Source organism: Rhyacophila brunnea, unplaced genomic scaffold (assembly GCF_057557595.1).
Source record: "Rhyacophila brunnea isolate RB1 unplaced genomic scaffold, BYU_Rbru_1.0 scaffold_10, whole genome shotgun sequence".
NCBI classification, from domain to species: Eukaryota; Metazoa; Arthropoda; class Insecta; order Trichoptera; family Rhyacophilidae; genus Rhyacophila; species Rhyacophila brunnea.
This window is the reverse complement of record NW_028232752.1, coordinates 15,429,961-15,447,657: the sequence shown is the minus strand read 5'-3', so window position 1 is coordinate 15,447,657 and position 17,697 is coordinate 15,429,961. Positions and strand designations below refer to the sequence as shown.

At 33.4% G+C, this 17,697-nt stretch overlaps 2 protein-coding genes across 2 annotated transcripts; one reads left to right on the top strand and one right to left on the bottom strand.

The window, feature by feature from the left end:
• Positions 1–4,432, top strand: LOC147078924 (trypsin-7-like). The gene is made up of 4 exons (XM_085955542.1): positions 1–46; positions 1,267–1,456; positions 2,170–2,419; positions 4,142–4,432. Exons 1-4 carry the CDS (start codon positions 1–3, stop codon positions 4,430–4,432), a joined length of 777 nt encoding a protein of 258 aa, XP_085811668.1.
• A 3,775-nt stretch (positions 4,433–8,207) lies between these two features.
• LOC147078923 (trypsin-1-like) lies at positions 8,208–11,673 on the bottom strand. Its single transcript, XM_085955530.1, has 4 exons — positions 11,628–11,673; positions 10,530–10,719; positions 9,543–9,798; positions 8,208–8,501 (listed from the first exon to the last, which is right to left on the bottom strand). Exons 1-4 carry the CDS (start codon positions 11,671–11,673, stop codon positions 8,208–8,210), a joined length of 786 nt encoding a protein of 261 aa, XP_085811656.1.
• Positions 11,674–17,697: the final 6,024 nt, after the last annotated feature.

The following is a 17,697-nucleotide window of genomic DNA, read 5'->3' as shown; positions in this document are numbered from 1 at the left end:
ATGTTCCGTCTTCCGGTGATTGTTAGTTTCCTGGTCTTCGCGAATGGTAAGCAAAATATTTTTTAGGTAACATTTTTATCTTGTTGAATATTTTTATAAAGTGTGAATTCAATTCTGAAAATATAGTTCATTTAATAAATCATCAATAATCATATTCACTAATCATGTCCACGTGAATAAAGAAATTATTCTAATTTTTGAAAACACTTCTTAGAAAATATATTATAACCAATAGAAAAAATCTTTTTGAACAAAGTAAGACAGGAATCGAACCTGCATCTCTCGGGTATCGCGACCACGCACATAGACCACTATGCTAAAGAAGTCAAGCGACAAATTTTAACCAATGGTTTTTAATACTCACTGAAGCGCTTTCCAAATTGAGCTACTATTGGCGATCGGCTTTTGTATTTTACATCAAAGTAAATATTTATTATTTTATTGCGTAATAATCGCAAGAATATTGAACAATAGTTATGTATAGGCTTAAGATTCTTAGGTATTTAAATATTTTTTTGAGCGGCCCCACAACCAAATATCAAAAATATCTGTCCGTTTCAGACAATTTTGAAACATTTAAGCCCTATTTGTTAGCAACTATTTTTAAATATTTTTGGATCATTACATATTTTTTACATATTATAGGTTTAAGCACATATTTTCACATAAACACAAAATGTTCCTGGACCAATTAAATAGTCTTTTAAATAAAAATACTGGACTTCAAACGCTGCATAATATTAAAACTGTTTTGGAAAATCCATCAGATACCTCAGATGTTTAAATTTTTTCTACTTCAGAAATAGTTTCATTTACATACCCAATAATAACATCGGTAGAAGATGAAAGAAGTTTTTCCGTGTATAAAAATTTGCTAAGATCAAATCGTCAAAGATTCACTTTTGAAAATTTGAAGCATTATTTTATTATTTATTGTCATAAAGCGTTTAATGTTTGTGAATAAATAATAAATTAAACTGTTGAAATATATATGATTTATTGTAATATGGACTTATTTAAATTTTTAACACATATTTATGAAATTTTCATAACATATTTTCAAATTATATCTACATATTTAAGGTAAATAATAATCATTTTTTAGCACCTAAAAATCCTTAGCCAAGTTATGTATTAGTGTCGAGTAATAAGTGTATTAGACTTTTTGCATTTTCCGCGTTAAGAAATTACGGAAACTTAGAAAAACATTCTTTTATCCACGATGTTCAAGGTGTAAAATATTTAAAAACATGACTTAATTTTTAGGCGCTGTCCTTCTCCCCGTCCCCAAGCTCGATGGAAAGATTGTCGGAGGTTCCCCTATTGATATCACGGACGTTCCTTACCAAGTAGCTCTGCTTAAAGAAGAAAGAGAATCTGGTAACTTCACACAGGCCTGCGGAGGATCTATCATCAGTCATAGCGTCATTCTCACAGCTGCCCACTGCACCGATAAGTAAGTCAATGATTATTTTAGCATTAAAAGTTACCTCTTACAATAATTTCAACATATAAGTAGAGTTGGGTTAAGGGAATTTCCCGACGGGAATTTTCGAGAATTTTTCAAGATTTATCCCGAATGTCGAGAATTGAAATTTTTAACATTTAGGGAAATCCCGGATCTCAAGAATCTTTTCTCGGGATTCGAGATTTCTTTATAATCAAATATTATTTGAAAAAGACGATCTTCTATACGAAAAAGTGGACAGAAAACACAAAACGTTCAAAGACTGATCGAGGCATTTAACACAATTAAGCCAACGTCGACTCAAAATGAGCGCAATTTTTGTAACATCAGGGAGTTTTTTGTCTCATAAGCGTACGCGATTGACAGACGCAGCGATTTACAGTCTGTGTTTTTTGAAATTATATTTTGTTTGTCTTCTTACATAAATAAAAAAAATCATATTTATTGGAATTTGTCTGTTTGATTTTAGGATTTTTACAGGTCTTTTTTTTAAATGTACCGATATCTCGAGAATTCTTTTCATGAAATCCCGAATCTCGAGATTGAGATTTTTTCGGGAAATACCCAACTCTACATAATAAGGTACAGAATATACATAAGAGAAGTTGGTTTGTATTAGAGTGTGTCTTCTCAGTCGTATAATATAATTGCAGTCCTTAAATTTGAGATATTATATTGTGAATAACTTCATTATCTTCCAGAACCATCGCTCGTCAATGGAAAGTTCGTGCAGGATCTACCACCCACAACAACGGCGGCCAAGTGATCCAGGTCACCAGAATCGTGCAGCACTTAGGCTTTAACTTTCTTTATGATTATGATATCAGTTTACTATTCTTGGCGACTCCTTTAACATTTGGACCTGGTGTAGGTATCATCACCCTTCCCGGCCAAGAAGCTTCTGTATCAGATGGCTCCGCAGCACTTGCCACTGGATGGGGATATCTCTCAGTATGTGTAGAAAACAGAACAAGAGAAAACAGAACAGTGACAAAACAGAACAGCCAGGGGAATGAATCATTAATTTTTGTGGAATCTATTTAGGTTAGGTTAGATTAGGTCATTATTTCGTTGGACCTAGTCACCGAATCATTTTGAACATATTATTATATTGATTAAGTTGAGATAATATCCTAAGATTGCCGGCAACACCGAGTTAAGTCCCGTTTATTTGAGGCTTTCTAGCGATTAGGAATGTAGATGTTAGGTATATAATTTGATTTATTATGGCGAATTGAAAATCTGTGCTATTCAAAATCTATCAACATAATAGAGATTAGAAAATTTCAATATTAAATGAAACGTCATAATTATATTTATCGTTGTTCTGTTTTGTAATTTTCTGTTTTGTCATTTTCTGTTTTGTCATTTTCTGTTTTGTCATATTCTGTTTTGACACTGTTCTATTTTGTCATGGAACCTGTGATACATTAGTCAAATATAGAGTTGGAGACTGTCGTAACCGAGTACAGAATGGTGCAGGATATTATTAATAATGCCGTTTTTATTGTCTCGTGGAAATCTTTTCTTCATTGACTAAGCACGGAAGTTTTATTTTACATGGACTGAGTTTTGAATTTATTTGATTTATTACAAGGATTGCAGCATTCAATTAATCATCACAATTCTGAGATATTTCTCTAGATTCTTCTATCCAAGTATATCAGATTATTACCAGTGTAGTGAAAAATAGTTGATAGAAAAAGTGAAAATCCATATACATTATCTAACTCTGACGAAAGTAGTGATTTAGTGTAGGTACTTGGGTGGTTTCGGACAGTACTATGAAGTAACCAAACGACGTTGAAATTTTTACGGAGAATCTCACCCTTACTTGCAGCATACATACATGGCGTGGGAGTAGAGATTGCAATACCGAATGAAAATGTCAATACCGGTTTTTCGGTATTGCATATTGAATACTGGTATTTCTTAAACATTAAAAAACAGAAGTGCTTATCAATAAATAAAGCTATTAATTTTTTTTTATATATTATTTTTTAGCAAAAACCTACAAACCTACATTTATTATGTTGAACTAGTGATTTTTTACAAAGAATTTGTATATATTGATAATTTATTTTAACTAAAGCTCTCAAAAGTTCAAGTGCAAATAAGTCCAGCTGCAGGAAAAGCTTCTTAAATTCATCGCTTGTACAGTCATCAAAAATTATAGAATAATAATTGAACACAGATGTTTTCTATTTCGAAATAATATTTTGATAATTCATCGCCATAATTAGTTGTATAAATATATTTGATGAAATTTGTTTTATTATTTTTTCATCTCTGTTGGATTCACTCAATATATATTTTAGCAGCACATAACTTATAATTCATTTTAAAAAACGTGAACGAGTGTGCTTTCTTAACACTGAAAATTCTGGTATTTTGGATTTTTAAAACCAGTATTTCGGTATTGATAAATACTGAAATACCGGTATTGCAATCCTTACGTGGGAGGATGCATAACGAGTGGTGAACTGTTTGTATTCTTGGACTTACCTAGTAGTACACACGAATTACGAAGAAAGAGATTCAATCATTATGAACGGTCTTCCAAAGTTATTCCATTTTCACCTTGTATAATAACTTTAAGATAATCCATGTCTAGCCTTGACGTGTCTGTATTTTTGGATGTCTATAAAAGATTATTGTTATTTAATTAAATAGGAAGGAGGCAGCCAGCCGACAAACTTGTACAAGGTCATCATTCCAATTGTGAGCCAAGAGCAGTGTATGAAAGCATACGCTGGGTACCGCATCACCTATAACATGATCTGCGCCGGTCGTCTAGGAGTCGGAGGTCAAGATGCCTGCCAAGGAGACTCTGGTGGACCACTCACAGTTGGCGGAGTCCTCATTGGAATCACATCATGGGGTAAAGGATGCGCTCAGCCTGATTTTCTTGGAGTCTGGACGAGAGTACCTGTATTCAGAAACTGGATTAACAGAAACATGTAAATCATGGGTGGCTAACCTTTTCAGCAGCCAGGCCAGATTCTAAAAATGAGATTTCTTTCCGGGCCGCACAACCGATTTTTTTATTATACAAAACAAAAAAGAAATATTAATAAAATAAAACATAAATGAGAATCAAACATATTTATTAGATTAAACTTTTTGTAAATAATAAAAAATAAACAAAATAATATAAAAATAAGAAATTTTAGTGAGAAGTTTGATTTTGTGTGGCAGAACTACGTGCATCAATATCCATATCGAGTGAGGTTGTTCCTACATGCTTTCCAAATTCACATAAGTGATTCGTATTCTCATTCGGGATTTGATATGCTTCATCCGACTAAAAAGCTATTCACACGTGGAAATTTTTCCAAATAGCGAAGTCATCATTAGATGCGAAGTCAGCATGTTTGTAAAATGCAGGATATTTCTCCTTGTCCAAATATGTTTTGTAAAACTCTTCCAAACCAACCAGATGGAATTTCTCCTTTAAATGTTCATCGCAACATATTTGACAATGTTCCATTTGTAAATTTCCCGGTAATAAATTCACGTCTATGGAGAATGGCGTTGCAAATGCAGCAAAAAGCACACGGTGGTTTTTAAAATCTTGAGGCAATATTTGATCCCAATTTTCAAAATTAGCACATCTAGCGGTAGCATTTGATTTATTATTATTTTTATTTTCTCACTGCTCCACGGGCCACAAGTTGACACCCAGTGGGCCACGGTTTGGCCACCCATGATGTAAATCTTTGATTTTATTTTCTGAAACTTACAATACCACCATATTAGGTAATATATTTTAATATATGTACTTAACAAATCTCCAGAATTTTAATATAATAATATTTAATGTTTATTTGTAATAAATGCATTTTATACCATTGAACGACTCAGGGTTTTTTTTATTTCTGCCAACTTTATCCTTCATAGTCGTTCCTTTAAAGTTTTTTGGGAGTTGCAGTGTACTTCTTGCCATCTTGTGCTTTGACGGGTCGAGGACGATTCAGCGCCAGGACAGCTAGGCGCCACGCAATTGAATGGAATTCGAAAATAAATAGATACTTTAAAGTATGAGTACTTTAAAAAAATATATATTTAATATTATTATTTATAATATGTAAATTATTATGTTAATATTTAATACTTGATGAGAATTGAAATATGCACACATAAATGATCTGCTCGGGTGTAGACCATTGTAAGTGACACTTTTACCAAAACTCACTTTTTTAGTGTAAACTATGTTATCTGACGTCCTCTTTCGCTGGTAAATTTTTTGTTGTGGTAGCACTGCGCTAAGATGCCTTTTTAGAACGGGCAATCCATGGTATCTGACAAGCATTTCATGTACACTACGGTAAGTGAAACAAGATGACGGAGCGTAAGCAGTTAACACGAGTGCCAGTCTGATTATTAATGTAAGAACTTGTCGAAAACCTTATGAATCAGACGGATCCTTTTGACATCGATGATAGTTTGATGAACCCGGACTTTTATACCAAAAATAGTGATGTAAGCTCTTCGAATAGTGAAGTTATGAACATGGTAAGATTTTGGCATATTTTTGTCATATTTCAAGTAAACTATGTTAAGTGATTTCACTTAACATATTGTTATACATGCTGTGATTTATACAGATATTAAGAACTTTTAATGGTATCCCCTTGTAGTTACCATCGTTTACTTGAAATTTTTATTAATTTATTTAATGTCAACTGCATTAGATTAGGTTGTTTTCAATTATTTAAAAAAAAATCATTGGATAAACACATTTCACGAATACAATTGTTTATTATATTTTTGCAGGTTGCTGCCAGGACACCAGAATTAAACAATCATGTTCGAGAAGTTTATTATACATTTTTCATTTGCCTAGTTTATCATGATATTTAGTGTTTTACGTGAAGTTCAACGTCTTGTCTTGCATTGTCATACTATGATTATGTTGGCATTTTGAGTTTTACAGATGCGGCTTAGCCTTATTATTAGCTTTAAACCATATTAGCTTTTATGAGTTTAAACGATTTTTTTTATTGCTAAAGTATTTTTTTGTTTTGATTGGAAGCATATACTCAGCTGTTTTTAATCTAGACATAAGAATTTTTATCTCGATTCATATATATCATTTACCTAATTGTGATCACGATTACTTAAAATAATTTATTTACAAAATATAACAGATATGTACGAGGGTGGGTCAATAAGTCCTTAGAAAAGCCGACAGGTGGCGCGACTAGTACTGTAAGCGGTTTGTTTTCATGCAGCGGCACTACCGATTCAGTATGCTGCGAAGTTTCAATCAGATTGGTCGGATTGTTGTGTGTTTCTCGTACATTTAAAAAAAAAAATTTGCTTGTGGAAAATGGAAAAATGGAAAATGGAGAAAATTGAGTTTAGAGCTGTTATTAAACATTTTAATATAAAAGGGTTAACAGCAAAGGAAATAAAAAATGAGTTGGATTTAGTTCACGGCATATCTGCTCCTTCACTTGCAACTATTTATAACTGGTTAAATGAATTTAAACGTGGTCGTACATCAACAAAGGATGAACCACGCTCAGGACGTCCTGTAGAGGTGACTACACCAGAAATGATCAATAAAATCCACGATATGGTGTTAAGTGACCGAAGATTAAAGTTGAGTGAGATAATTGAGGTTACAGGGATCTCAAAAGGTAGCGTCATTTCTATTTTACATGACAAATTGGGCATGAAAAATATTTCTGCAAGATGGGTGCCGCGTTTGCTCACAGTCGACAATAAACGCAATAGGGTGGTGGCCTCTAAAGCCCTGTTGTCGCTCATGCAACGCAATCCGGATGAATTTTTTCGTCGCTTTGTGACTGTAGATGAAACATGGATACACCACTATACTCCCGAGACGAAAGAACAGTCAAAGCAGTGGATTGCGAAGGCAAACCATGTCCAAAGAAGGCGAAAACCGTAAAATCAGCTGGTAAGGTTATGGCTACTGTATTTTGGGATGCACGTGAAATTATTTTCGTTGACTATTTGGAAAAAGGAAAAACAATAACAGGGGATTATTATGCATCTTTATTGGACCAGCTAAAAAACAAAATTGAAGAAAAACGGCCTCATTTAAACAGGAAAAAAATCCTCTTTCATCAGGACAATGCCCGTGTTCACACATGTTTACGATCAATGGCTAAAATTGAAGAATTGAAGTTCGAATTGGTCGACCACCCACCGTATTCGCCAGATTTAGCCCCCAGTGACTTTTTCCTTTTCCCAAACTTAAAAAAATTGCTAAGTGGACAACGTTTTTTTTCAAATGAAGAAGTCATCGATCGGACAAATGCTTATTTTGAGGACCTTCCGAAAACTTATTTTTCTGACGGTTTAAAAAAAATGAGAAACGTCTAACCAAGTGTATTGAGCTCCAAGGAGATTATGTTGAGGAATAAAAAAAAAATACAAAAATAAAAACTGTTTTAATGATTTTTTCTAAGGAATTATTGACCCACCCTCGTATTATGTTTATTCAATGTAGAAAAAAATGAGAAACAAATAAAATAAACACTTACGAAAGAAAGTCAGGGACACTCAATATATTTATAATACAGTATTTTACTTTGAAAAAAAAAAACAATAAAACCAATAACTTCTTAAATGATATACAAAATCTATTTAATTCAAATAAAAAAATATTATTATTATGACAAAATGTTGTACAAATATTTTAATCTACGTTTATATGATTTATATTATACATTCCAGAGAGCAAATCGTAGACACCTCAGTGAAAGATTTACATTTTGCTGTTAATCCAGTTTCTGAAGATTGCTACTCTAGCCCAGACTCCTGGGTATTTAGGATTGCCGCATCCTGCACCGAATGAAGTGACTCCAATGATCACTCCGCCAACTACGAGTGGGCCACCAGAGTCTCCTTGGCAGGCATCTTGACCTCCGACTCCTAGACGACCGGCGCATATCATGTTATCTGTGATGGTGTATTTACCGGTGTATGCCTTGATGCACTGCTGTTGGTTGACAGTAGGGATTGTGACCTTTTGCAAAATTATGGGACTGGTGCCATTATCCTGTTAAGTTAAAAAATTTAAAAAAATTAAAAAAATATATAAGCCTGTTACAGCCTCCCTAAAATACAAATGTCAAGCCATTAATGAATAATTATTATTTTATATGTAAACTGTACAGCAATTGACACCCGTAAAATGGAATAACTTCACAAGACTGACCACTGCATAGTTGGACTATATTATGGACACTCTAGGCGGCACTTACAATAATCTCTATCGCTCGTCAGTTTTCTTGTGCCTTACCATGGATGCCAGCACCATGACCCCATAAGGGGGGCTGACAGGGCTGTAGACTGGGGGCCCGGCGTGACAGGTTGACCAGTTAATACTTTGGACGCTGAAGACGCACATGCGCGTAATGACCAGGCGGCCGATCGATGTAATTAACGTGCATTTTAAAAGTGCTAATTAAAATCTCATTATATAGTCAGCAGCGAATGAGTTAATTGAGATAAACACACATCACAAACTTTATCTAATAGCAAAAAAAAAGGTCGAGCAAGCGGCTAACACCCATTTCTCGTAAAAACAAAATGTATTAATATAAAGCCTCCTCTCTATGTATGCCATTTTATTAGGATCAGACATGGTAAATAAGAAGAAGAATGTGATGATGCAAAACTTTCCAACTACTTTAATACACAAAAATACCTTCTTTCAGTATATATTATGAACATTGGTGAATTTGAGCTAGGTTGGTATTACATCATTTACCACCAATTGAATATAATAACGAAAAGAGAAGTCACTCGTGGGATTCAAACAAGAAAACCGTTAGGAATAAATTAATACAGTTAGAATCTGGGAAAATATCTTGGAGGTTGTCAATACGTGAAAATTTGCTTAAATGCTGCAATCCTTGTATCAAGCAAATTCACAACTAGAATTATGTAACATAAGATTTGTGTGCTTTACCAATGCAGTTTATGTCCAATAGTATTCCGTGCTAGGTGAGGGTAGTAATAATCCCTGTTGCCTAAAATATAACTTAATTTGTCAACATTGCTGCAAAACTTAAAATTTGAATAGGCGTAAACTTACAGATAGCTTTCCCCATCCAGTAACAAGTGCTAAGGAGCCATCTGGTACAGTAGCTCCTTGGGCGGGAAGGGTGACAATAGCTACGCCAGGTCCTAAGGTCAAAGGAGATGCCATGAAGAGCAATGCGATGTCATAATCTTTAGATGTGTTGACATATTTTTCGTGACTCACTAATTTGGTTGCATTAATCACTTGGCCACCGCCATCATTTTTGGTGGACCCTGCACGAACTTTGAATATAGAAGGAAGGTTTAATCTGGAAAACCATAAAATTGATTATTAAATTATTTCAATATATATTTGTCTTGATTTATCTATCTGTCTATCTGTAACGCATGAGATAAAACATATTTCAATGTATCAGCGAGAGCGAGACAGAGAAAATACGAATTAAAAGAGATAAATTGAGAGAACACATATTATACTTAAACTAAAATTCTAAATTTGAAAAGTAAACTTAAACTCGAATTAAGGAATCATTGATTTTAATCGGATGGTGAAAGAAAACTAATGATACGGTACTCAAATAATAGTTTGACAGATATTTACAGTGCAGTTGTAATATATTGAACATATAGAATGTATTATATGATATTAAAAGTAATATTTTAATACGACGGCTTCATCGGCGTACTATTCCAGATCGCACAACTTTGCAATACGGTGAGAGGGCTGGCAATATCTTGATCAGATGGTATTGACTCTCTTAGCGTGAAGCAAAAGAGGATGATGAAGAGAAACGGAGAAAAGGCACAACCCTGTCTGACTCCGGGCATTCCGTGAAAGTGACACCAATTTTGACGCAGCATTTACTATTATCATGTAGAGATTTGATAATGGCGACGATATTAGCTGAGTGCTCTCAGTATTATCCATAGGCAATAACTGTGCTGCCTGCCAAATTCCTTCTCGTAATATACAAAATAGCAGACTAAAATAGACTATTCAGCTCATAACTTTTTTATGCTAAAATAATCAAAGACTTACACAGCAAAGCAATGGGCTGCTGAAAGAATGACGGTGCGACTGATTATGGATCCTCCGCATACATGGACGATGGTGCCATTATTAGGAATTATTCCAAACAGGCTAACTTGGTAAGGAGCATCCTTTATATCAGCAGGGGTTCCTCCAACAATCTTCTCATCGTGCATAGGCACGGGGGAAAGGACAGAGCCTAAAAATAAAATTATGTTTTCAAATGTTTCGCACAAATTCAATACGCAGAAAAAAATACGTAGTAATGCAATACTTAATACTCCAAACATGCAACTAATGCCAACATAACCAGGGATTCCAATTCCGGGATCCCGAGCTATTTTCGATACCTATGAATCCAGGGTCCCTTTTAATAACAAATAACTACATTAGAAATAAACTGAGTTTGAATGAAATTTGATTTATACCCATGTGTAAGTTGCCGATTCATTTTATTTTTTCACGTACATTATTAAAAATGAAAAAGATTGGAAAAAAACAATGCTTCGCATTATTAACAAAGTAATTCCACCATGATCTCATACGTTTTACGGCAGTTTCATATTTGGCTGACTAATTAGATTTATGAAGCGGAAAGGCCATAAGTACACCATGACTTGCTTTGCTATTTTAAAACTCGCTAACCCATTCATTAAGTCTTTACTATCAGAAACAGCAATCTCATATAGAATTTACATTATTATTTATATTACAATATTATTTACTCCATTAGACTTATGTATTTCCAAGACTGAACGCATACAATATTAACAATAAATGTCTTAAATAGTATAAATTATACTAGATTTATTTTTGACCGATTTCATCAATGCTATTTGTAAATATAAACAATTTATATTAACAATGGAAAAAATACCAATCCCGGGATCCCGGAATTGTCAAATTGTAATCCCGAAATCCCGGGATCAGAATTTTGGCTCGAGATTAGATTCCCTAAACATAACGTTCACACGTATTTAATGTCTGATTTGTCAAAAAATATTGTAGATGCATTTTTCAATGGTACATACTCTAATCCCACTATTAAAATGAAGACCATTTTAAATTATTGAAATAGATATGTCACGTAAAAAATATTTTACTCACCATTGGCAAACACCAGGAAACAAGCAATCACTACAAGACGTAACATCTTGATGTTATGATAGTTAATACATTGATGTCGTTTATATAGGTCCGATAATCATGTAAAATCTGATTATTACATAATCTTAATTATTAGTAATATTTAATGCATTTATGTAATCGATCTATTTTGATAATAGTGTTATCTTCATATTTTTTACAGGGAAGACAAAAAAACACTACTACCTAAATAATTTTAATATTTTTAGTGGATTTGTAAAAATCTATTTACATATTTTTATGTTTATTTGGTGGCGCCTCTTTCTACAGTGTACTGTAATTTTTGTATGATTGTCATTGTACTTTTTTAAAAACAAAAATGGCAATGCATTGACTGTCAATGGAGAATGCTACAAAACCATGATTACTTACTGATTTTTTCTTGCATGAATTAGATGATTTCGATCTGGACGATATGTGGTTCCATCAAGATTGTGCAACATACCACACCTCGCAATACATTTTTATTGAAAGAAATGTTTAGTATAATATATATCTCCAATTTGATAACCCTAAAAGTGTTTGTTGTTTTATTTGTTTCTCAATTTTTCTCATTGATTAAACGTGATAACTGTCTGTTATTATTTGTTAATTATAATCATACATGATAAATATACATCAAGATAAAAAAATGCTGATGTATAAATTAGAAACGTCTACATTTATTTCAGTCAAAACATAAAAATACTGCAGCAATAAAAAATGTTTCAATTATCTAAATTATTGTTATCAGCAACATACTTACAATATACAACATACTTGTAAGGCTACGCCGCCAGCTACTTTAAGGCTTATAGGGCTAAGCCGTAGGTATCTCTAAAACTTAATAAAAGTAAATTTACCTATTCTACTATTCTATAGTCAATACATTTCCTTTAGTGTGTCGACAAAAGTGCAAAAATCGAAAAAAATTCTATACGTGTAAACGCCAATAAACGCCAAACTGATGTGACTTACCTAAGCACACATTAAATTTATATGATACCGTTTCACTATAAGGCCATGAATGCTACAACTGTTTCAAGTATTAAAAATGATGTTATTTTATTTCTCACGCTACAAAAATAGGTAAAGACCTATCTGCATTGACGGCCCACATGCCTAACGTATGTCAAAATGGAGGTTTTATAGTAGTTTCAAAGCATTAGCCTGAACATTCCTTAAACGTTGTATATAATTTTGAAGCCTTATTATCCTTTATATTTATTTTAAACATTTGATGACTGCATAAAATATTTTTATTACATAAAATAGTATTCTTTTAAACCTCTCGATTTCATGTTTTAGAATATACTTAGTCATATTTCAGTACATCCATGTGCAGTGGTGTTAAGATTTTTTACATTTATTAATTTTTAAACGCATTTATAAAACCATTAGTAAAATTTATGCTTACATTATTATAATGAAATATTTACGATAAAGATTATATTTATAATCTCTGTGATCCCAAATTTGACAAGAATTAGGCATTTTATTATTCAAAAAATGGACAAGATTACCACATTTGAAGATAATTCTAAAGAGACTGATTATAAGTTATGTCTTTGCCCATTCAAATGTGATAAACATCCTATGAATAATAATTGTTTTATAATAATTATTGACCTAAGAATTTTTAGGAACAAATAATATTATTAAAACAGTACCTATTATATAAAAAAAGAATAGATGAACAGTAGAAAAGTGTAAATACAAAAATTAAAAATTAGATACAAGGAAGTACACCGTATGAGCTAAGCAGACCCTATTTTAAGAATTTATCAAAAAATTCCCAACTATACTCATCATCACGTAGGTGGATAATGTCAATAGCCGACGTGATTTGGTTAAACAGAGTTATTGCCTTCCCAATTGGCATTACCAATGGCAGGTTAGTTCTGCATATTGGGAGAACAACCAGCTGATGCTCCCGATTTCTAACATAGTTATCAGGAATACACAGGTCAATACTAGTAAGAATGGCAGGATTCTCATTTTCACCACGTAAGTATAAGTCGGAAATGCGTGGCCAAATGTAAATATCGTCTAGTGTTTAAACTACAGTATGTAAGCATACCTAAGAGGGAGTCAGTTGGATAAAGCCACGCATAGTATCCATACAACTTCAAGTAAAGGAGCCTCAAATTTCTTTTAAACTCGCTCCATGTATTTTAACTGATGCGGGGCCCAAAAAATCGACCTACTCTTAAGCCGACTTCTAAATAAGTAGTTAAGAGAATTTTTAATACCGTAACATCCGAAAAAATCCGGACAGGACACAAGACGAAGCCCAACATTTGCAGTACCTTTTTACAAGTTTTATAATATGATAACACAAACATAGCGACTACCTCATGGAATAACACACTAACTCTAAATTATCAACTTTTCAGGAGAACAAAAAAACCAATCAAAAAAACGTGTAGCAAAATCCGTTTATTTTATGCAAATATTATTTAAATTATAATTTATAAAAATTATAAAAATAATAACAATAAGTTGTGATACCAACTACAGGTATATTATTATTCCATGTTATTTAAAATATTACAAAAAATGTTATATAATCATAGCTCTACCTACGAGTATTGTTTTAAACAGTATTATGGGTGTTTTTAGAGAAAAAAATCCTGCTGGCTGGTGTGGTATTTTTTTCTATGCAACAATAACTCAAAAAACATAAAACACACTAGTTTGAGTTGGTGTGTTATTCCATGAGGTAGTCGATAGGTTCCTTTAGTTAGACCAAACCGCCCAGCATCAGTTTAAAAAAAAAACGCTAACCCCCATATACATATTATATTCTCACTAGACCCCCTGACTCTTTTGCAAAGATAACCTAAAGTAATCTAGAATCTAGACAACGCTTCAAAAAACATATTTATTAATCTGATGATATGATAAGAATCTTGCCGACCAGGATCCAAGCCATATAAGCATGACGCATAGCTGCTCGGCTATCGTGGGTCATCTTTTGAGCTTAGCCTAAATAATCTTTAATTTTAATCAAAGTATTTTTAATGCCTTCAAGGACGACACTTTATCTAGATATGTCACTATCAAAATACTCTGTATATTTATTTATACATTTAAAGTACAATATAAACTATGACCTTAATAATATGTAGCAACCAGATAGGGGTGTGTCATATCCCGTTAAGTCGAGAGCGAGAAGATGTATTCCTCCCCTCGCTCAGTATGCTGGTTGCTGGTCATCGTCTGTCATTTGGGACTTGGGAATGAACAACTAACAATTCCGAATGGTCGAAAACGGAGATTTTTATTTAGTTACTACATTTTATATACTTTTTGCGGAGGACGAAATGTATCTGTTCACGATGTGGATGTCTAGGAGCGTCTGCCCGCTAGAATCATGCTTTCAGCGAGAGGCGTCGTTTTTTATAGCATTTTCAGCGGTAAAGCTAAAAGCGGTGTACAATTGCAGCGTTGAAGATATTTTTTTAATGGCCGAAATTAACAACGTTGTCGGATATTTTTTGTTTTCGTAATCGACCATTACTATAATTATGTCAACTCAAAAATGGTTCCGGCTTCTCTAGACCCCCAGAGCACATGCTGCAATTGGTGACAATTTTGGAGTGTGACAGGTGTCACGAGATTTTTAAAATTCTCTAAGGGTTCCGATTAACAAAGAAGGTCGGAATCACTGACAATGTCTTTGTGTTTACGTGTACAAGATCAATTTTGTGAGTTTAAAGTTTAGGTAAATATATGGGTTACATACATTGTACATTATTAGATTTCACCGTAGCACAGTTTGCCGTGAGCTTTCTTATCGGAAAGAGATGGCCGCATACTATACGGTCATCTCTAGGGATTCCAATCTCGGGATCCTGAGCTATTTTCGATACCTATGAATCCCGGGAATGATTCAACCCGAAACTTTCGGGATTGATTTTTTTTATCAATTTGTATGGAAAATAAAATAAAAACGAAAATATAACAGATAAAATACTTTTAATAACCAATAATTACTTTAGAAATAAACTGAGTTTGAATGAAGTTTGATTTATACCCATGTGTAAGTTGCCGATTCATTTTATTTTTTCACATAAAATAATAAAAATGAGAAAGATTTGAAAAAACAATGCTTCCCACTATTAACAAAGTAATTCCACCATGATCTCATACGTTTAACGGCAGTTTCATATTATAGCTGACTAATAAGATTTATGAAGCGGAATAGCCATAAGTACACCATGATTTGCTTTACTATTTTAAATCTAGCTAACATATTCATTAATAGTTAATAAAACACAATATTTTTTTAGTACTTATTCCACTTTTATACAAAAGATTAGGACCGGTTTCGTCCGCCTCAGAGGGACATTTTAAACAATAAATGTCTTAAATGGTATAAATTATACTAGATTTATTTTTGGCCGATTTCTTCAATGATATTTGTAAATATAAAAATTTTATATTAACAATAGAAAACAATGCCAATCCCGGGATTGTTAAATTGTAATCCCGAAATCCCGGGATCAGAATTTTGGCTCGGGATTGGATGGTCATTTCTATAGCACCAAGATGAAAAACTTACGCGTTCTTCTGTAATTATAATTTTATAACATACCTATTTTTTACTCTCTTTCCCTTGTATTTTGATAGGTTTTTTTTACGTATTTTGTAAGCGTTTTAGGTACAAGTCAGTTGGCAGAAAGCCAGGCGGGAACCGCGCCAATTTTCAAAGCCGATTTTGGCAAAATTCATTAATGAAAACCTAACCTAACTTAACCTAACCTAACCTAGCAAATAATCCATTATATCGGCTATTTTGAAAATTTGTTTACCGCTGGCTTCCTGTAAACCAACAAGAACCGTGTTTTATTTGTACATGAATTTCATCCTAGTAATATACGACGATATAATATTTCTGATACAACATTTCACGCGAGTTCGCCAAACTGCATGTACGTATAAATTTTTGGACACGAAATATCTATGCTTAAATAATATTATTTGGATCTGATACGACCATGGTGAGGCACTTTTGCTAATATCTAGTGATGTTATTGGTAGAAGCTATTAACAACTGATTTTTCCAAAAAAAATAGAGAAAGAGATCTATGCCTTCAATGGATCCCATCGCACATGGGCATTGAGGGCAATGAGAGGCCAGATGATCTGGCAAAGGAAGCTGGCCATTCAGGGGTACCATATCAGTGGATACCATAAAACCTGGACTGGAATGAGGCTATAAAGAAAATGTGCCAAAGTATGTGGATAGATTTTCACCATAGGACATCACTAGAAAAGGGGAAATGGAGTAAGTCTATTCTACCATCACCACGAGAGGTGCCCTGGTTTGTAGAGTCTTCTTTGACGAGGTATGAGCTTAAGTTAATACTGAGGCTAAGAACAGGGCACACCATGGGCAAAATATTTGATGTCCTCATGGGAAGAAGCGAATCGCAACTCTGCGATGAATGTCATGTTTTAGAGGACATTGTACATATAGCACTACAATGCCCTAAATATGAACTTCACAGAGTACAGCTGCGAATTGAAGATATCTATGAGAATGTCGACGAATTGAAGGGTGTCCTAGCGGTGGGTAAGACGGAAGAGCTAGGCAAAATTGTAAAGTTATTTAACAGAATAGGAGTGAGGACCTGATCGACGGATCCCCTTCTAGAAGAGAAGAGGCGATATGACAGCAAGTCGCAGTCAAAACCTTGGTAAAATCACAAAAAAAACTGATTTTTCAATCCGTGTTCAAGGAAAAGTTTGTTAGTTAAGACTAAGTTATGTTATTTTTTAATGTATTATTATGACAACATTTTGTCTCTAACGGATCTGGCAATACTGAAAATAATTTTGTGCAATTCTATTATTTTCTTTATCCAATCTAGTTCAATTGAAGCAAAAAAACATATAAAAAATATAGCAATTATAATTAGGTTCCGACCATGTCCGATCCTAAAAGGATCACATGGGCCTCCACAGAGTAGAGGTTTGTATTAACAGATTTTGTTTTTTACGAGAAATGGATGTCAGCCACTAGCTCAACCTATTAGGTCCATAC